This window comes from Chaetodon trifascialis, chromosome 15 (assembly GCF_039877785.1).
Source record: "Chaetodon trifascialis isolate fChaTrf1 chromosome 15, fChaTrf1.hap1, whole genome shotgun sequence".
NCBI classification, from domain to species: domain Eukaryota; kingdom Metazoa; phylum Chordata; class Actinopteri; order Chaetodontiformes; family Chaetodontidae; genus Chaetodon; species Chaetodon trifascialis.
Genome location: NC_092070.1, coordinates 12,598,798 through 12,620,672, shown reverse-complemented (window position 1 = coordinate 12,620,672; position 21,875 = coordinate 12,598,798). Strand labels below are relative to the sequence as shown.

Here is a 21,875-nt window from a genome sequence, read left to right as displayed (position 1 = left end):
GTAAAAGGGAGGAAGGGAGGGAGAGTTCTGGTGGAGGGAGGGAGGTAGAAAGGTGGGGGAAGATGAGGGCTGGATTAGGACTAAATGATTAAAGGACTAAAGAGGATTTGCGTGTGAGGAAGTGATATAACATGGAGAATGCTACTTTGGAGTTGTTAAATGTCATTAGTCGAAAGCATAATTCATCAAATGATTACATTTGCTTGGAGTGAATATGGCCTTGTCTGACTATTTGTGTGTGTGATCCAGATCCTGACGGGTGAGGACTGGAACATGGTGATGTATGATGGCATCAAATCTCAGGGCGGAGTCAACAAGGGCATGGCCTTCTCTGTCTTCTTCATCGTACTCACGCTTTTTGGCAACTGTATCCCTTGACAGTGAAAATACAAAGAAGCACACAAAACACTCACACATGCACTTGAAATGAAGACATTTGCGGTTATGTTTTACAGTTTAGTTTTACTTCAGTTAAGACTGAATACATGCATATATATATGTATATACAGTACATACACACTCGGACTTTTTAATTAATGTAACTCACGCACATAGTTTTTGCCATTTATATCACTAAGTCCAATCAGAAAATGATAATTATAACATGGTTATTATTCCCTCCGCCAAAGAGGTTATGGTTTTGGTCTGGTGAGTGGGTTTGTTTGTCGGATTACAGAAAAACTACTCACCCAATCATAAAACTTGGTGGAAGCATTAAACAGCATAAATTTTGCAGCTAATCTGAAATGACATTTGTGAGATAGGACATTAGACCCTAGCGAAATGAATGCCATACATCTTAAAATCCAGTAGATGGTACTAAAATTCAGCACAGACAAAACATTATATTTTAGAAATACGATGACTTATATATCACATTCCACATTCACGGGTAGCAGTAATCCTCTGGGGTCTTCTGGTAACATGAATTATTGTTTCTTGTGTCATCTCTCCAGCACGTCATTCTGCCAAGAGTTACAGTATGCGCAGTGTTTTAGCCAATTTTTAGTCTGCCACTCTATGTGCATGCTGTATACCAGGGGTGGGCAAACTGTTCCACAAAGGGCCGCTGTGGCTGCAGGTTTTCTTTCCAACCAATCAAGAGCTCACAGTTTGACCAATCAGCTGTCTGAAGAGTGAGATCAGTTGATTGAATGAGTCAAGTCTGGTGTGCTGCTGCTTGGTTGGAAAGAAGACTTTGTGGAACAGTTTGCCCACCCCTGCTGTATACACATGTACAAGCAAAGTAACTTGCTGGATTTCCTTTAACTCTGAGTTCAGACACTCTGCTGAATGTGTTCTTAGCTATCGCTGTGGACAATTTGGCCAATGCACAGGAACTCACCAAGGTACACTGCAGTCCATTTTTACTTAAAATCTCAGCACTTCATCTTTTCTGAACATTCAAAGTCATAAGAACTGCACTCCTCTGCTTTATGGATACCTTCTGTTTCCCACATTTTCATGATTCCCACCTCGTTCATCTCTGGCTTTTGAATCCCTCTCTGCAGGATGAACAGGAGGAAGAGGAGGCTGCCAGTCAGAAGATCGCCCTGCAGAAAGCCAAGGAGGTGGCTGAAGTCAGCCCACTGTCTGCTGCCAACCTCTCTATCGCAGCGTGAGTTTCTGTTTGTCACTCTTGCGCTCTTTTCTCGTTTTTATGTCCATTTGAAACATTTTCAAATCAGCAGGAGCTTTAAAGCGAACATTTGTACGTACCTTTAAAAAGAAACTCATTCAGCAGCTAGGACTCACACATCTTTGAGAAAGCAATACTAAACCCTAAACCCTAAAAAATACTTCACCTAACAGAGAGCTCTTGATGCTGCTTAAGTTTACAACCACACACTGCACCAAATTATTGACAAAATGACCCTCCTTCCTCTTGGATTATTATCCAAGTGAGTTTTTTTTCCCCCCTCACAGTTGTGCTTTCACTGTGCAGTCTTTTATATGCTTATTCAGCAACACTATTAGTTTGCTTCATCAATACAACAACAACTAAATTACTTTAAATATTACTTTCGTAGGAATAATGAATCATCCAGTTTTTTCTATCCATAGGTAGACATACACACATTCTTATGTGCATATTAAAACACACACACACACACACACACACACACACACACACACACACACACACACAGAAGCCAGCGCTGAAGTGATCTGGGCCAGCCCTCCCCTGTTCAGGAGAGTCAGAGTCTTTGATCTCTTTTCTCTGTATACACAGGGGTCTTTCCTTTCACTCCTGGTAAAGTTCACACAGTCTCACTCATAGAGACACACACACACACATACCACACTATGGTCTGTCCCTAAAATGGCACAACAGGGGAGCCCAAGCCTGCTAAGAAAAATACCACACACACATACACACAGCTCTGACCTTTACTGCTTTGATCATCAGCCTCTGCCCACTTAATATCACACGCACAGACCATCACACACCGATGCATTGAACAAACACAGCCAAGAGTTAAACCTCATGACATCATCATTTCATGAATCACACTGTTTCTTGTGACTGTGTGTACTGTACTTCACTGTGCTGTGAGCATTTGTATATCACAAACTTTATTTTACCTGGGAGTCCTATTAAGGTGTAATATTTCTTTTTCAATACAATGTACATGTATCTGTGTGTGTGGGGTGTGTATGAGAGGGAGAGTGTGTCAGTTTAGTTAGAAAAGCCACACTAGCATACTTACCCAGTATCCTGCAGCAAACTTGCTTTGGAAAAGTAAACACTTGCATGTACTGTATGTAGAAAATGTGAGAGATGTCTCTAGATGTTGCTTAATCCTTTTGTACTTTAAAGGGAGTCGACAATAGAGTCTTAGATTAGATTTGAGTTAACTGTTTTTCCTGAAACAAACCAAGTACTATCTGTGTAGGGCCACACTGTGCGTTACATTCCTCTGTATCAGCGTAAATCCAAATCCCTCATTTCTGGAATGCAAAAAAGAAAAGACATTGAAATTCCAAAGGAGATTTTCAAAGCAGGGATTTTAAACTCGGGGACATCAGTGGAGCATGAAGAATCTCTTAAGAAGATATTCCATGGTAGGTTCAGGAAGGAGGCTGCCGTGAAAGCTACATAAAACCCATGGAAAACAGTTGTAAGGATACGTGACACTAACTAGTGCTCTCAGAAATGACACAGTGCACAGCAGATTGCAGAAATACAGTTACAGTATAGTTTGAAAGAGTTTCACTGCTGTGTTTTCAATATAAATGCACGATAGCTTGTGATAACAGTCTTGAAATTATGTTTAACCATCTTTTCCATTAAGCTTTGTTGTGCGCTAAACTGTTAGCATGCTGTATAGCAAAGCAGAGGGAAATTAAGACGTTTACTGGAAAAACATTTCCATTTTAAAGTAAAAATGCCGTACAGACAAATACAATCATCAGATAATGCTGGGAGTTGAGAAAGGTGAAGATGCAAAGAGTGATCGGGACAGAATGGCAGTAATCGTGCAGGGAAAGTGAGTGATGCAAGAAAGATGAAATTTGTGAGATGGCAAAAAGTAGGACAGCGAAAAATAAATAGGTTTTGTTGCAGATTCATAGACGGAGCAAACCTCAGAGGTGAGTGTGTGTGACTGCCTGGGTGCGTGTGTTTTGTGCGTGTGTGTGTGTTTGTACGTATGTGTGGAGGGTTGCATTCCAAAATGCTCGATCTTTTAGTCAAAGCTTACCGTTTCTTGACATTTGTTCAGTTTTCGCTTCTCAGGAATCTATTTTACTCATTTTAGTAATTTTCACAGCCCATTTTATTTGAACAGTGACCATTTTTAGGGGTGGACTTTTGTAAATGCTGGATGGATAGCCCATTTTGGAATGAAATCCTCCTTTCTGTTCTTTCGTGCCATCTCACTCACCAGCTGTTTCCCTCCTCAGCAACAAAGTACACAGTGAGTGTCACAACGCTACCGACCCCTTTCTGGACTGGTATTTATTTATTTGTTTATTCATTTCTGAATCCCTTCTGTTGATTGACTTTACAACCATTCCTTGCTTTCTTTTGTGTTTTAGAACACCATCCTTTCCTTGTACCTTTGTTCCTAACTTTCTTTATGAACTACATATTTGGCTTTCTTTAGCTGTTTTTTGTGTTGGCTTATTTTTAAGAGTACATTTTCTGTTGCCGTCACCTTGCAGTACGGCTGTTGCTTTATTGTGGTTGACTATTGGCCCTGGGAGAAACAGGAGGTAAAGCTGATTACTGGTAGTAGTTTTGGAGGGTGAGAAAGGAGGTGGTCACTGACAGTGTCAGTGTTTTCTGTAAGTAGACTGCTCTGCACTTTGCCATCTATTCAGTAAAGCTCAGTGGGGATTTTGGGGTGCCATTTTGGCTTTTTGTCTCATGTAAAGCCTGTTCAATAAATTCTATATGCTTTACTTTGGGTAAGTTAATTATAACTATTAAGTATAGAATATATATTATAACAAATTCTGACCTTGCCTCAGTGTTATCCTCCATTTTTGTGTCCCCACATGGTTTACCAAATCAGGGCTGTCTTGCCCAGTGCTTTGGTAAGCTGTGTCGACACCCAGAACCTTGTTTTGTTGAGCTGCCTTATTCTGTAGGTCCAGCCAAATGACCCTTTAAATGTCTGTGGCCCACAGTGTGTCTTTATGTCCTGGCTATTTTGTGTACTTATATTTTTGGTGTTAGTTTTCACATCATTGTCATGGCTTTATGTGTATATTTGCACAGCGGTATGTGTCTTTAAACAAGTTTTTAATGCTGTCTATCGCCTCCTCTCTCTGTCCACCCTGCTTCGTTTCGCAGTAAGGAGCAGCAGAAGAACCACAATAAGGGGGTCAATAAATCAGTGTGGGAACAACGCACCAAGGAACTGAGGAGACAGACTCTGGTGTCCAGCCGCGAGGCCCTCTATAACGAGCTGGACCCTGATGACCGCTGGAAGGCAAGGACAGGGAGGGAGGAGCACAACAATGTAAAGGACAAGGCAAACAAAGGCCCCTAGACTTGTGCTATCAGTGTACACAAGTGATGGCGATGACGATGACTGTTAACATGTTGCTTAGCTGCTGTTTATTTACGTACAGAAAGTGTTGCCATGTGTAATCTATATATTGGCCAGAAAATGCCAAATGTGACTGTAACTCATAGTTGATTTTTTCTTTGAGAAATGTTGCCACTTTCTGTCTTGCTACAGAAAGACTTGTGAATTATAACTTTGCATCGACTTCTTGTGTCTTCTGTATCTTCGATCTCTCCCTCCTTGCTGCCTCTCTATCCTCTCCACTCCTTGCAGGTGAACTATTCACGTCACATCCGTCCAGACATGAAGACCCACCTGGATCGACCCTTGGTGGTCGACCCCCATGAGAACCGCAACAACAACACCAACAAGACCACTGCAAACAATTCAGACCTTTGCTTCAGCCAGCACCATCCTGCTGATGAGCTCCACAGACAAACACGCCTCCACGAACACAGTGGCCAAGTAGGAGGGGGTGGTGGAGGAGGCTCGTGTCCAGTCAGGCCTCCCTTGGAGCGGGGCGAGTCCACAGAGAGCAGGCGTAGCCGCAAAGGTGAGCACCACCACCACACCTCACATGTGCGATTAGATGCCACAGTGATCCCTGGACCAGGCTCGGAGGAGAGGCCGTCCAGGCGCCATCACCACACCCGGAGTGGAAGCCGAGGGGGAGGGCAGTCAGAACACAGGAAACCCAGGTCACATCGAAAATGTGCGGAAGACGGTGAGGATGGCGGAGGAGGAGCCGGAAAAACAGGGAGGCATAAGAGCAAAGGGGTTGATGGAGGTGGAGAAGGGGGAGAGCAGGAGGGAGCCGGGGAAGGCAGTGAGAGGAGGCCAAGAAGAAATCGCCATGGCAACCAAGTGGATGGCGAGGGGAAGAGGATGTGCCAGCACAGAAGGAAGTACGTCCATCGCACGTTGCTGTATCACCTGAAACAATGACCAAGATATTTTTCTGTCCTCTAATCCAAAACGTCTATCTTCATTATTTCTTTCCTCTTCTCTCGTCTGTGCTTCTGTCACACCTTTCTCTGGACGTCCTCTCCACCTCTCCTGTCTTTCTCTTCTTTTTCTAGGGATTGCAGTGTCCCTAATCTCTCCACTACACGGCCCATCCAGAGGAGCCTCTCCAGGCAGGACAGCCAGTACAGTGAGGATATGGACAACCTCATGAATACCAAACTGGTCTCTGGCTCTACCCCAACCAGCGAGGTTCACCCTAACCCGGTTACCAACCATACTGTGGCCCCTGGCTTTGGATCTGCCCTCCATCTTGCTAACAGTGGCACTCATGGGAGTTTGGTCACGTTAGATAGCTATGGGAGCATCGCACATCACTGTGCCAATAGTGTCATCAGGCTGCCCCACCCTGACTACACAGCTGTTGATATGCCAATTTTCCCATCCACCAATGCCATGTTGCAGGGTAAGGGCAAAATGAACGTGTTGTTTTTATTGTTATTTTGTCTCTTCTTTAACTGTTCTCTTTAATAACAAACGTCTTTGCTCCCTGCCTTTTGTCTCTCCCTCTTTGATCCAGTCAACAAGAATGCCAACACGGAGCCTCTGCCTGCAAAGGAGGATAAGGACGATGATGATGATGAGAAAGGAGGCGAAGGAGGACCCAGGCCCATGCCTCCCTTCAGCTCCATGTTCATCCTGTCCACCACCAACCCGTGAGTAGGATGGTTACAAACACATGCACACACTCACCCACAGTGAATCCAGATAGGCTGGCACGCACAGGAATGCATTGTTGAGGTATTCACCCATCGCGGAATCCTGGATAGAAAATGTATCTACTATAAAGCCACAGTTACAGCACTTGCATGTGCATGCACACACACACACACACACACACACACACACACACACACACACACACACAAGCATACAGATATAGAAAGCAAAGCATTGTACTTACAAAGCAGACCTAATGGTATGCACAGCACTAATGCACAAGAAAAAAAATTGTCCTTGTCTGCTTCTAGGTTTCGACGGGCGTGTCACTACATCTGCACCCTGCGCTATTTCGAGATGTGCATCCTGCTGGTCATTGCCATGAGCAGTATTGCCCTAGCTGCAGAAGACCCTGTCTGGCCCGAATCCCCTCGCAACAATGTAAGAAAGTCGACGTACATTTGTGTACCAGTGCTTTTGTTGCTTGATGTTTTATGTGTATAATGTTATTTCAATACCGTCTGCGTTTGCTTTTATTTAATATGCTGGTTGTTTTCTTCTTTGTAGTATCACTCCAGCCTGCTACATGTGTGGAGCTGGACCAGTGAATTTATAAATAAATCTGACATAGTATCACATGGAACATATAATTCAAGCAATCAAATACTCACCATTATTTTAATTGTCAATTTTTCACATTATGTTATGTAAATTAATAATTAAAATACAGTAATAAAACAGTAATATCAGGTAATAAAATATATGAAATATATACATATATACATTACACTGCAGTAAAATGATTGGTTGACATCTGAATCATGCTGTACGTACTCTTTCCATTCGCTGGTTGCAGCAGCAAATCATTCCCTCTTTCTCTTTGTGCAGGTGCTGCGTTATTTCGACTATGTCTTCACAGGAGTGTTCACCTTTGAGATGCTGATAAAGGTAAGACAATGTTTGGAAATAAGAATCATCAAGTTCCTCCGGAAGTATTGAGAAGCCTTGCCCAAATGAGAATCACGCACTTTTCATATCACACTGCAAGGCCAAATCACACAGCCATCTCCTGGGAGTTTACATTTCATAATCACCTTCTCTTCTTCTGCAGATGGTGGATCTGGGATTGGTCTTGCACCAGGGCTCTTATTTCCGGGACTTGTGGAACATCCTTGACTTTATAGTGGTTAGTGGTGCTCTGGTGGCCTTCGCCTTCACGTAAGTCTCCCTCCTACCTCCCGCTGTCCTCTCCTCTCTCCCCCACTTGCTGCTCCTCCACCTCTCCTGTCTGTTTACTGCCTCACTGGCACCTTGGAGTACAGCATCCCTTGTTCTTTTTTATTCATCCATGGCTCAGTTCAGGCTCTCTCTGCCTCTCCTTCCTCCTCCTCTGTCTCTAACTTCTTTAATTTCATACCGCCTCACACATTTTCTCTCAGCTTCTCATCCTTTCTCCAGTCTCCTGTCTTCTCCTCCCTTAAACCTTTTCTTACATATGCTTACAAATGGCCAATCCTCTGCATTTGGCCCTTTCCTCTGCTTTTTCTCTCTCATTCAACTATGCTCCCACAGTCCTGCCTTTTCTAAGCCCCTCCATCAACCCCATGTGCCCAACATGTTTAAAAAAAATCAGCATTCCCTTCCTGTCCACCTCCTCTTCCCCTTGTGAGAGGTGAGGACCACCCTTTGCACCTGTAACCCTTTAGTGGCCAGGGCGTTCTAGAGTTACAGGCCCATGCAAAGCCAGGCCAGGTCTTGCTGAACTGGCAACCAAAAATCTCCACACCCTACTCCACGGCAAAGCAGGTACTTTAAACACTACTTAATCTGCATGACTGTGAGGATAAAATACAGTTACATTTGCATAAGTGGGTAAAGTTAGGGCTTTACAAGCAGTGTGGTGGGTACAAAGCATGAATTATGAATTTGGGGATTTGCTGTCATGCTTTCACATGGTTGGGGAGAATATAAAGAGAAGCAGAGCTTCAGGACTGCAGTCAGTGTTAAATGTAATGTGGCATTGCTTTAGTTTCATGCCTTTAAAAATCCACTCTGTACTTCCAGGAAACAACCAAGTCTGTGCATACATGCCCTGCAAATGTTTAGCTTTTGTGGTCTTGTGTGTGGGTTACACCTGCATGGGGAAAGGTGGGTGTTAAAATAGTAGATGTGGCAGACTCAAGAAGTGTCCTCACATGGAGATCAAGATACTCTGTCCGTTGGATATTGTTTTTTTCTATCAGAAAAGGATTTACTGCTTATGCTGATCTTGTCACATTTTCTCTGTGCAAGTAAGTGACCCTTTGTAATTTCCCTCAAAACGAATCTGCCACATTATGAGCTCAGCGCAACTTTAGCTTGCTGTAAATGTCAACATTCATTGGCATTTTTCAAGACGGAATAAAAATCTGACATGCTTGCGTATTAACTACAAAAATGGTCTATTTGCTTACCATTTATGATATTTTCTGTATTTCGTCCACGAATGTTGACATTTTGTTTTTACAATCTTATGAAATCATGTTCAAACACTCCATCAGGCCCCAAAGATTCAGCAGGTTGCTTCATGAAAGTGGGATGCCAGAGACGTAGTATGCTTTTTGTTGTTTATCTTGCTTTGTGAGCATGAAGTATTGGTAATGCAGGGCTGCATACAGTATTTAACTGCCTTGCTTCAGTAAATGATCATAGTCCAGTTTGTTTGGGTACGCTTGCTCCATTCATATTGTACGGCACCAAGACGTCTCTGACTCTGGGGGTTACTCCACCCATTTCATTTCCCAGCAGCAATAAAATAGCAACAAACTCTGAGTTACCTGTTTATGCCATCAGGCAACTGTACACCTGTGCGATCAGATGTGTCCCAGTACAATAGCCCTGCAATAAACCTTGTTTCTAAAGGTAGCATTTCAGTATAATGCAGTCTGACACAACTCCCGTAAGATGGATTGCATTAGTTTGTACAGGTGTAGCTGGTGGAGACTAATAGATGTGACTTGGAAGAGTAAGAAGAGATAAATTACCACACATTTCCTAAAATTGAGACAATTTTATTCACACAGTATTCAAGTGAACTGAAATGAAACTGAGACTAACTCATACTCAGTCCATGAGGATAGCCTGTATCCATACACACAGGATCTCCATATCCATGTATATTAACATGGAAATGGCAAAGTGACAGAAATAATTGAATGCATGCTCCATAATGCCTTTGATCAACTATACTTGGTACTGCCTTAACTCTTGATGACTTTTGAGTCATAAGCTGATAGGAAGTTTGCCAAGTGTAAACCAAAGAAAACCTCTCCGCTTAACATTTTCCCAGCATGGTATCCTCTTACACTGTCCCTTCAGTGCTCCTCTGAACTGTTTTTCCATTGGTCCGCAGTTTAGTCCTGATCACTCAGCTTTCAGACCACCTTAAATCTTGTGGAAGCTGAATGGCAATAAGGCCTAAAGTTACCTTGAGAAGACTTAAAATACCCAGCTGCCCCTTAAAATGATCTCCTCTTCCTCCTTCGCTCTTTGTGTCCATCCCTTCACCTCTTTCACTGTTCAGAGCGACGCCCAACATCTCTTGTACTTCTTCCTCCTCATCCCTCCATATCTTTTAACCTCATTCTAACTATGCTCATTACAGTAACTATGCATTCTTAAAATGTACGGTTACATATCCCCACCAGGTATTTAGGGTTAAAAAACAATGATTGCCTGCTTCTCCACTGTAGTTTCTGGCCAGCAATCTCATCACCTTATAGTAGAAATCATTACCATTGTCAGTTTTTGAGGAAGTCTTGTAAAATACTGTCCTGTGGTTGGATCCTCATACATTCTTTTTGTTGATTTCACGTCCTTTGGCTGCATTGCACAATGGTAAATGAAGACTATTGTCAGTAGGTGAATTGGTATCTCTGCCTCTTCTCCAGTGGAGGTCTCCATTGATGATTTTGCAGCATCAATGAAAGATTTGCTCTCAGGGACCTGTTCTGAGTGCTGTTTCAACACGGTCTGACTGTATCCAGGTTTTGTGGCTTGTCTGTGGGAATATGAAATACACACCTTGAATGGAAATTTGGTGCTTTAACAAACAAACTGGAGACATCTGTACATGCCCATCTTTGACTAAATTTCAGTAATGTAGGAAATTTAAGCAGTTTGTACACCGACTAGTGCTTTGTACAGTAGCACAGTGTTACTGATTGCTGCCCAGCATGAAGATGAGAAATTGCTTGTCCTTATATGAACTTGGCAGGTGCTCCAGGGTTCTAGTGGCGGTTCCCTATCTGTGAGACTGGCTTTTGCTCCAGTCCTTCTCTCTGAATCATTTTTTATTTGTGTGTTCTTCCACTAACACTCTTCCTCCTAAATTCTAGTTGTGTCTGTGTTATTGTTCGTGTGTATATCTGCGTGCCTCTGTCCTTAACTCTGCGTCCTCTTACCTCTTTGTGTCACATATGTACATGTGGGTCAACATTATACGTGTCTGTATTTCATCTCTCTTTGACTAAGTCTAAACTTCTCAGGGAAATTAGGGAAATTCTCAGGGAGTTAGCTATGGATGACAATATAGATGTAAGCAGTGATGAAATGGCAAAAGTGAGTGAAAATTAGTGGACAAAAATCCTGAAACCTCAAGTAATCACAGACAACTAAACAAATTTCAAGCGATTTTTACACAAATGATGAAAACTAAAGTGATAATGAGTAATAAATGAGTACCAGAGAAAGAAAACTGTAATTTTACAGGCAATTCTGTTACATACTGTATGTTAACATGACGATAAACTAACAAAACAATAAATTAAGCCAGTTGAACCAATTAAGTCAGATTTAACTACAACAGGGGTTAACAACACTAATGGCTGATGGGGAGATCCGAAGCAGTCAGAACAGACTTGCACGCATCTAGATAGTGCCTTAATTCAATTGGTGGAAATCAAACAGCACTCCAGAAAGGCTCAGCAGCCTCATTGGTGATGTTTATCGCTCCTTTAATCCAATGAGTCTGGTCTGAGGGCTGCTGGTGTCTTGGACCACTTTTGCCACTGTCTTGCACATTTCTGCAGCTGGCCTGAGCTTTATGTCCAGACAGGCTCCCGACGCAGAGACGCTGGACGAGTTGGTTAGCTTAAACATACACCTTGACATTTTTAATTTTTTTTTTTTTGTTTTTTTCACCAGACGATGTTTGCTGAGGTTGGCATTATGTGTTTTTAAAAGAGTTTGCGTGCACCTTGCATTTCTAGCAGCTCTCATTAACAGTACGTTAAGCACTGATGTAACTTATGAGGTTTCAGCTCAAAGAATAAAATGTAATTAAATTATTAATGCAATTACTGGCAATTAATACAATAGTACCAGCAGTTGTCACTCCATGACGCAACACCTGACCTGTGCTCCAGTTTCACTTTTCGTCTTGATTTTCAGTGTGCTTTTACGTGCATGTGTGTGTTAGACTTGGTAACAGTCGTCTGGGTGGGAGGGTTGATCTAATCGAAAGCAGGCCTTGTCTTCTCTCTTTTTCTCTCTCTGTCTCTCATATGGATGTTTTCCCTCAAGAATCCCTCCTTTCTCTGTGTCCCATGCTGTTTCTTTCTCCCACCCTTTGTCTTTTGTCTCTCTCTCCCTTTGTCTTGCTGTCTCTCACCCCTTTCTCATTTCTCCGTTTGGACCACCAACAGCGGCGGCGGGTAAAGTTCTCTCTCTTTTTCCCCCTCATTTTCTCCTTCTGCACTCTCAGCGCCTGTTCTTCTCATCACACATCTCTTTCCCTTATCATCCATTCCTCATCACAGTTGACGTCTATACTTGTCTATTCTTCCCTTTTTGCCATTGTTCACCATGGAACAGCTCTGACTCAAACACAGCTAAACCTCAAGTTCAGGTCCTCAGCTGAATCACGTAGATACGTAACATTGGATATTTTGTGCTAATCATCAGTAAATCAAAGAATATTATCACTAACACAGTGAGTGTGAACTGAAATTAAAAGTTCCTATAAGGACACTTCTGGGAAATTTTCCAGCAAAGAAAGGTGAGCCTACGAGTGGTTCACACATGCACACGCACACACACAACAACCAGCAGCCTACCATCTGGTATAACAGCTGCAAGATGCAGGCAGCTGTAAATACAGCTGCTTTCTCCCCTAAGGATCACTGTCAGTGACCTCTGACCTTAATGTTGTCACCCTGAGCTGTGAGGAATTTAGAAAAATCAGGGCAGAGAGTTAAACTGCCCTAAATTTTTTCATGATGCTGAGAAGTTAACCAGTTATTTCAGTAAACAGTATGCCTGTGTCACTTCAATTAACTTGGTACTAACGTGCATAGTGAGTTTATTAACTGCCAGGCTCACTTACAGTCCTTCATTTTTTAAAAACTTTATGAAGAGTGTTCAGTGCGACTGAAACAGAAGGTTTTTCTTTTTTCTCCACACATGTACCAAGAAAAAAGAAGGAGTTTTGGCTCAGCATTTCAATCAAGAAATGCTTATTAAAGTATCTTTGTCTTTGCAAAAAATGGCCAACAAGACAAGATTCCATGCTGTTCGAACAATGCTGTGAAACCAGCTTATCCGAGTTGTAGTTTAGAGTTGATAGAAATTCACTGGTTGAGTCATCAAAAGAGAGAGTTTGGCGGTTTAAGTTTTTACCATTTTTTAAAAAAATTGTGAACTACGTTAAAAGTTTAAAGAGTGAGAGAAACTATACACTTTACTGTAAGTTACCACTCGAACAAGGCCTCCTATAGTCAGCTGTGCTGACAGAAAATACGGCATTGTTTATGTCTCACTGAGACCACGACTAAACTCTCTCTGCAAATGCCTCTGTGTAGAATAGACTTCTCCATCATTCAAACTGCTGCTTCAACGAGAAAATATCGCAGCATGGAAAGCAAGGTTTCAATGCCGCATGAAAGTATTTCACCATTAGCTGGGCATGTGCAAGCCGAGGCTTAAGCCGACTTTGTAAAGCATTGAAATACATTGCAAAGTATGAAACAAGTGTAGTGACTAGATAGCATTCAGACAGGAATGACGTCAGTTGTTCCCATAGCATGTAGTTGTAAAATACCACCTAACTCTAGCATGTAGCTACAATGCTAGCCTCACCCTTAGATATAAGGCTAAAGTGTAATATGATAGCAATGCTGCATGTGTTGCTATTTATTTAATCCAGACGCAGTTACTCATTTTGAGTTAACTCGGACACAAACACCATCAAGGAATGGCTGCCCACTGCCATTTTGGAATCGAGAGGACTAAGCCTGTCATATCCACCTGAACCTTCTGACTCTCTGTGTATGTGTGTGTGTGTGTGCGTGCGTGCGTGTGTGCGGGCATGTGTGCTGGTGTGCGTGCGTGCGTGCGTGCGTGTGTGCGTGCATGTGTGTTGGTGTGCGTCTCTATGCACGTATAGGGGGAGCAGTAAGGGAAAAGACATCAGCACTATCAAGTCTCTGAGGGTGCTGAGAGTGTTACGACCTCTGAAGACTATTAAGCGTCTTCCCAAACTCAAGGTATGTTTACAGAAACAAACTCGTACAGCAGCACAAGTAACATTTGACACCACAATTCATGACAAAAGCACGCAAAAAAATGAAATCCAGTATCTCTTTCATACAGTAACCAACACTTCGCCCTCTGTTTTTCTCTTTCTCATTCCTCAGGCTGTGTTTGACTGTGTGGTGAACTCTCTGAAGAATGTGCTCAACATCCTGATTGTCTACTTACTCTTCATGTTCATCTTCGCTGTGGTGGCTGTGCAGCTCTTCAAGGGACGCTTCTTTTACTGCACTGATGAATCCAAAGAGTTTGAGCGTGACTGCAGGTCAGGCAATACCCCATCTGCCTCCATCTTGAAATGAAAACTGCAGCGTGCTCCAAGTTGCAGAAAGTCAGCTGCACGACTACGCGCCAAGCCCACTTGTGGAGCTTTAGCGCTCAATGCGAGCGACACGGTGATGTCATTTTTGGCGAGTGCACCCTCTTGCCAGGGACACTGCGTCAAACATAAATCTGGCTTAATGTGTTCATCTTAAGCATCTACTCAGAAACACTTCATTAAAAAAATTGAAAGCAAACCCCCCCTTTTACACATTGTGCTGATGATGTGCTATGCGGTATTTCAGGGGCGAGTATCTGGTGTATGAACGTGATAACGAAGTGAAGGCGCAGAAGCGGGAGTGGAAGAAGTACGATTTCCACTACGACAACGTGGCTTGGGCCCTTCTCACCCTCTTCACCGTGTCTACTGGAGAGGGGTGGCCGCAGTGAGTATATGTGTACAAGCGCAGTCAAATGCAGCGTGCATACTCTCTGACAACCGATAACCCTCCCCTGTTGCTTTCTCGTCCTCTGCAGGGTGCTGAAGCATTCAGTGGATGCGACTTATGAGAATCAGGGCCCGAGCCCGGGGTACCGGATGGAGATGTCCATCTTTTACGTGGTGTACTTCGTGGTCTTCCCCTTCTTCTTCGTCAATATCTTCGTGGCTCTCATTATCATCACCTTCCAGGAACAAGGGGACAAGATGATGGAGGACTACAGTTTGGAAAAGAACGAGGTGCGAAAGGATTAAGGGAGAAAAGGAGGATGGAGATAAAGAGCATTTAGAGGTTGACCGGAAGGCAGGAAGAAGGATGACTGTAACTGGCAGGATGAGAACTAAACTTATTTCCTGTGGTTTTTTTGCAGAGAGCCTGTATAGACTTTGCCATCAATGCCAGGCCCCTGACACGCCACATGCCACAGAACAAGCTGAGCTTCCAATATCGAATGTGGGAGTTTGTGGTGTCGCCGCCATTTGAGTATACTATCATGGCAATGATCGCACTCAACACGGTTGTGCTAATGATGAAGGTAAAAAAAAGCTAACGTAATGCACACGTTAACATAAACTCACATCAAAAATACACTAACCACTGACTGCTGAAGTTAACATCTCTCTCTCTTTGTAACTTCATCTCTTGGTGTCTCCCCCTCAGTGACAAAACATAAACATTGGGTTGTGTACACTATTTTCTGTGATAGAAACAAATGTAATGAATACGTCTGACTCCATTGGGTGAACTGTGTGTCTCTTTATTTCTTCATACTCTTCCTCCTCCTTTCCGTCCCTGGCTGTGTCTGTGCCCTGTGTGTTTGTGTCTTCGCACATGTCTACATTAACGCACACATATCTGTGTGTATGGCACTCCATTCTCTTGTATTTGCACACTGTTTTGTTGGTATGAATGTGTGTGCTGCGTGCGTGTGTGTTTGTTTATAGTATGATGGAGCTTCTACAACCTACGAGGCTGTGTTAGCCAACCTGAACATAGTGTTTACCTCCCTCTTCTCCATGGAGTGTGTACTCAAGATCATCGCCTTTGGAGCACTGGTGAGTGTCTGTGCATGTGTGGGTTTGTGGGTAGTGAAGATGTACTGCTCTAAAATCAGTTATTGCATGGTATCACTGTGTCCACATAGATTATTAATTATTGGCTATCTGGCTGTGTATAATAGTGAGACAATAGAGGAACACCTAAAATTTAGTGTACATCCACTTGTCTGAAATCCACTCTTAACTTACTGCCCATGAAAACGGCTCGATGTTGTGTTATATTAATAGCTATATAGCTACAATAAGCAATTTTGCTGAGAACAGTAAGATTCAATATTCCCGCATGCCTGATAACCAAGGCAGCGTGCTAAAGGAGACTAAGACGTAGAAAACAGTGGATTCGGTAAATTAAATGACACTCTGTTTCATGTGTTAGAGGTCTTCAGTGCATCTCCATTCATTATTTCGTAACATTAGGACACATTGTCTGTCTGTGCATTCTTGTGTACATATTCAAGGAGAAACTGTGGGGAAATAATGAGCTATTATAGGGAAGAAAATGCAAAGAAATAGGAAAGTGCCAGAAGTCAGCAGTAAAGTGTGCAGTCATCAGCGCTGCAGAGGAATGGGAGGAAGGCGGACAAAGAAAAAATGGATAGAGGAGATAGTTTGAGGATGAATGTTGGGAGGAGATACAGGACAGAGGGGGGATGGTAATACAGTAATTAGAAGAACGAGAGTGAATGACAGATAGGCGGTAAAAGAGAGAAGCAAAGATTACAGAGAGGGTGGAGATTAAGCAGGATGGGATTTGAATCTGGGAAAGTGCACTCAGACTCACACTGAGCATGCACAATCATACATACAAATAATGCCAGGCCTCAGAGACGTGTGTGTGTGTGTGCGTGTGTGTGTGTGTGTTTGTCAAGGTGGTTTATTCTAATAGCCGCCTCCCTTGCTCTCTCTTCCTTTCCCTCCACTTGTCTAATGCACAGTTTGGCTGCAAGCAGTATGTAGGAGAGCAAAGGAAGCAGCCCTCAATCATCAGCTTCACTATCCCTCTTTCTCTTTGAGTCTCTCTCCCTTTAAAGCAAACATCAAAGCATCTATAATTACGTATATCTGTGGATAAATGTGTTTGCGCAGATGTATGGATGGAGTTAATTGCATATAGGAGAAGGTTATGATACTCTTTATGAGCAACTGGAAGGAATTCAGGATGACTTCTGTTGGTTTGGTTTATGATATGTGGCGGTTTGCAGCATGTGAAGTTCAATGGCTGGCGTAGTGTTCTGATGCAGTACAAGTTGTCCCCAGCTTGTCTGCTGGCATCCATCCAACATGCCATCACCGATGGTCCATTTGTCTTATCTAATTTCTTCTTGTTCCTGTCGGACGCTGACATGTCTTTTCTTTCACTTTCTTGTACTCTTTCTCTTTCTGTCTGACTTTCTCTGTCTCGCTATTTATTTCTCCCATTGTCTCACTCTTCATTTTCTTTCTGCGTTTTGCACTTCAATCCTCCCGTATTTCAATGTGGTGTGTCTATGCTCCATTTCTCTGTAAACATTTGGTCTGTCTTTTCCTTTGTACCCCTGCCACTTCTGTTTCTTTACATTTTATGGTCTCATTCCCTCTCATCTTCTCCATTTCCGCCTCATCCTTCCTCCGTCTTCTCTATCCCTCCCTCTCTCCTCTTTCTTCTCTTCTTTTGTTCACAGAATTATTTCAAAGATGCCTGGAATATTTTTGATTGTGTGACAGTTCTGGGCAGCATTACTGACATCCTGGTTACGGAGCTTGGGGTAAGTAGCAGGGATCCGTAGATGCGAGCACTGTAGTAAGGAGTCAAAACTGTAAACAAACCAACATGATGCTGTATTAGCAATGTTTGTTCAGTGTATGTTTGTTGAGCATGTGTGCTGAGCTCCAGCGTGTGTCTATGGGCTTATACATCTGTCACATTGTCTAAAAAGCATACAGTAGACAAGACAAGGAGTTAGGGGAGAGCATGAGTTAGTGGCCACTGTTGAGTCTCGCATTGCTCAGTCATGCATGAACGTCTCTTGAAAGTCTTATATAATTGTCCCAGTTGGTGGGACAAGGAGAGACCAGACTCCAGCTAGCCAGCGCTGAGCTGATGCTCTGTAGTCAGCCACTGCACAGCTTCTGTAAGCAACCCGAGGAGCCAATCAGATTATCTGATTGCATCTCAGGTGGCTTTGCAGTTGCATTAGACATCTGTTAGTAACTGTAGCTGAAGTCTTGAAGAGCCAGATGAAGATCTAGATTAACTTCTGTGTCCAGTATTACATTATTACTACACAGGCATTAAATTGCCTAAAAATGGCTAATGTAGTGACACCCATCATCAGTTATACTTTCCCAACAAGGTTGCTTTACCTATAATCATGTGAAATGGGTAATTTATTAGCCAGAGTGAGGGAGCACATGACCATGAAATAGCTGATATGTATAAGTGTGCATATGTTAGTGCATGTATCTGGGAGAGTGTCGATTTTGTAACATTTTTTACCTACAAATTATTCTAAAGGTGTGTTCAGACAGAGCATGAGTCGGTTTTTTAGATGTGAGGATGCAAATGGTCACATTACACATACAAAGTATTTCAACTGGAGCAAAAATATTCATGCTTATCCTGGGCATTTCTAAATCTGTTTCACAAGTATACAGATCTGTGGGTTGTTTGAAGCGAGTGACCCACGAGAATAATGCAAGGTGAAAATCTGCTTCATCTTCTGTCTGCACACACTTTAAGTGTTGCCTTAAAATGTTTAACTCCTGCAGAATTACAGGTAGATCTGTAAAGAATGGGTTACATATACTGTATATAAAATATGTATCAACTGCTTGAATATCTTTAATCCAAAGCGATAAATGTGTACTCAAGAAACAGTATTTGCTAGACTGTATTCAGTAGCTGCATAGCCCTTAGAAAATTTTGTGACCTACACACTTTACCTGCCTGAGGAGGAAGGGATACCATTGATTCAAGCCCTCTTAAAGTTTAAATTGATGCACCTGCAAGATTTTGATAAATATTAAACTGACTGGTTGGTCTTTATTAAAGTGCTTATACATTATACATTTTTCCAACAATCCCCTGCTGTCTGGATCATTGGTATCTCTGCTGTATGTATGTACAGTCTTCAGACAGGAAGCTGCTGTTGTGCTAACTTATCTTTGTATTGACTGTTGATTTCTTTCTTGTTTTTATCTTTTTACATGCTTTCTTTAAAACGTCCACAAACTTAATGATGATCTCCTGTAATCTACTCCGCCCCACCCCCTTCTCCCCCCAACACCAACTACTTCCTGCGATTCCGTCCAATCAAAATGCACTATGAATCCTCTGTGTCCACCCATGACAACCGGCTTGGTCAATCTCTGGTTGTTCTCCGAACCAACCAAAAATCCAAAAATTTGCCGCTATAAACCATATGTCTGCAACATCCACATGTAGATGGTTTGTAATTTTTTGGAGATATTATTTTACTGCATTTGTTTTAACTGCAATGTGCATGTTTTGCTTGACCCCCACAACCCTCAGCTGAGGTCTAAATTTGTTAAATTTTCATTTGAAGTTTACTAACCTCTCTACCATCACTGTTCATTTGATATATTGTATTCAGCCATAAATCCTATTCATACTGTACATGCTTTCCTGAAAACTAGTGCTCAGTTTGTAAAGGATAGGATTGTATGAACTGGATAAGACTGCTGCATATCCATTAGATTAGCCATTTGCTGTATGCACATATGTAGACACATACACACTCACACATATGACAGTGACTGGGAGGGTGTTTCCAGTAATGACAGAGTGGATCCAAAGCTTTGCCCCTGGCAGAGAGAACAAGTGATGCATGCTGCCCCTTGCATGCACACACACACACACACACACACACACACACACACACACACACACACACACACACACACACACACACACACACGCACACACACACACACACACACACGCACACACACACACACGCATACATATGCACACACACACAGAGCAATGTATTGTAGATGAAACCTGCATGTGCCTGCTGCCAGTCCCTTTTGAGCACTTAAAGCCTCACGTCAGTTGCACTTCAGCTGCAATATTTGTTCTGTCCTGTGATGTGTGGTTGAAGAACTCTGCCAATTTCACGTTAATTGATTAGAATAATTTGTAATTTTGAAAAATGAACAAATACAAATTGATTCAAATCAATCAATAGTTTGTCAGTCACATAATCACACTGGTGAAATTTAAAATACATAAACTGAAAGAAATTCACTTTTAATTACCTTAGTCGGTCCTTCAACCACCCTCTTGCTCTTATCTGGCTGTGACATCTCTACAGAATGTCACATGACTTTGGCAGCCAATCCTATGGGATGGTGCATCAGCTGCCATTAGCTTTACCGGTGTGCCTTGTATCAGTGCAGATCTGCATGCTGTGGGCTTGCTTCATGTTGAAATACTGCATCTTTTGCCTTGAGAGAATTAGTGCATTTGGTTGTCTTTCTGAGGAAATGTCCTGACATCCCTGCACTTGAACTACTCACCATTCCTAACACAATTACTGCTGCGTAACCCAATTGGATGAAACTAGTTAGATTTGGATGATTTCCTTCCCCCTGTGTTGTTTGGTTTGGTTTTGTCTAACTTCATGGATATGAAAAGCTTGTTGGAGCCTTGCTGATTTGAGTTTGGTTTGCTTTGACTTGTTTGGCTCCTGGTACTTTTATTTGTATTGAGTTTGAATCTCCCTCAGTTTGAGTTTGACATGTTTTTCCTCTCATTTCTTTATGTTTTGGTTGTCTAAGGAAAATAGTTTGCACATTTTGCACTTAAACTAACTACTCTTTCCCTTTATTCCAACCCCAAATCATTTTACCCTCCTTTCCCCACCTGTTCACCTTCCTCTGTTTCCTGTTCCCGTTTTCTTTTACTACCTTTCAACATTCAATCCTAAACCTTTCTACACCACCTCTCTTGCTGTCTCTCTTTCTGTTTCTGTCTCCATTTCTCTGTGGTTATGTTGTGGCTGTACTGTAGAATAATTTCATCAACCTAAGTTTCCTGAGGCTGTTCAGAGCAGCTCGTCTCATCAAGCTGCTGAGGCAGGGAGAAACCATCCGCATCTTGCTCTGGACCTTCGTTCAGTCCTTCAAGGTTTATACTCAATCTCCAGCATAATACACACAGAAATCATAGCATTATGCATATGCATTCACATTTGTCGCATTTACCTAAATAAACATTTCCAGTACTGTGTGCATATACACATGCAGGATGCCTAGTTGCAGTCTTGTACTTCACGCGCAGTGTGGTATGTAAGAGTATCAAACTTAATACCAAAAGATTAATGTGTCTCTCCTCAGGCACTACCTTATGTCTGCCTCCTCATTGCCATGCTGTTCTTCATTTACGCCATCATTGGGATGCAGGTGGGTGAGAGCCTCAACCTAAAAATTGCTATAGTGCTTTTGGGATACATTAAATATATTTTATAGGATAATGATAATAAGGAGGAGGACGGTGAAAAGGAGAATGAGGATGATGATAGTGGTCATAAGGATTTGGTGCATAATGGGAGGAGGAGGATGATAATTGACGATGACGTGTGTGCAGCAAAGGTTTTTAGGGTATTAAAGGACGAGTGTGTAGGATTTAGGGGGATCTGTTGGCAGAAAGGGAATCATATATTCATTAATATGTTTTCTTTTGTGTACGATCACCTGAAAAAAGGAGTCAAGCTCTTTATTTGTGAGTGCTAAATGTTTCTTTTTGCCTTTTTAGTGGCCTCTGTAGGTTCACCTACACACTT

At 42.4% G+C, this 21,875-nt stretch overlaps 1 protein-coding gene across 14 annotated transcripts in view; it reads left to right on the top strand.

The window, feature by feature from the left end:
• cacna1aa (calcium channel, voltage-dependent, P/Q type, alpha 1A subunit, a) overlaps nt 1-21,875 on the top strand; it is a 78,488-nt gene that overhangs the window by 33,085 nt on the left and 23,528 nt on the right. For 9 of the 14 annotated variants that reach the window (XM_070980709.1, XM_070980707.1, XM_070980711.1 and 6 more), the window contains exons 16-35: nt 250-367; nt 1,282-1,349; nt 1,512-1,618; nt 3,907-3,957; nt 4,802-4,970; nt 5,292-5,923; nt 6,098-6,447; nt 6,562-6,697; nt 7,013-7,142; nt 7,590-7,649; nt 7,813-7,919; nt 14,125-14,224; nt 14,375-14,535; nt 14,837-14,977; nt 15,069-15,270; nt 15,402-15,566; nt 15,976-16,086; nt 17,751-17,834; nt 21,104-21,220; nt 21,430-21,495. In XM_070980709.1, coding sequence (XP_070836810.1) covers nt 250-367; nt 1,282-1,349; nt 1,512-1,618; nt 3,907-3,957; nt 4,802-4,970; nt 5,292-5,923; nt 6,098-6,447; nt 6,562-6,697; nt 7,013-7,142; nt 7,590-7,649; nt 7,813-7,919; nt 14,125-14,224; nt 14,375-14,535; nt 14,837-14,977; nt 15,069-15,270; nt 15,402-15,566; nt 15,976-16,086; nt 17,751-17,834; nt 21,104-21,220; nt 21,430-21,495 — 3,075 coding nt within the window. Of the gene's footprint in view, nt 1-249; nt 368-1,281; nt 1,350-1,511; nt 1,619-3,906; nt 3,958-4,801; nt 4,971-5,291; nt 5,924-6,097; nt 6,448-6,561; nt 6,698-7,012; nt 7,143-7,589; nt 7,650-7,812; nt 7,920-14,124; nt 14,225-14,374; nt 14,536-14,836; nt 14,978-15,068; nt 15,271-15,401; nt 15,567-15,975; nt 16,087-17,750; nt 17,835-19,513; nt 19,517-21,103; nt 21,221-21,429; nt 21,496-21,875 lie in introns of all 14 variants that reach the window. The other 5 variants (XM_070980712.1, XM_070980705.1, XM_070980714.1 and 2 more) reach the window with 5 other exon arrangements.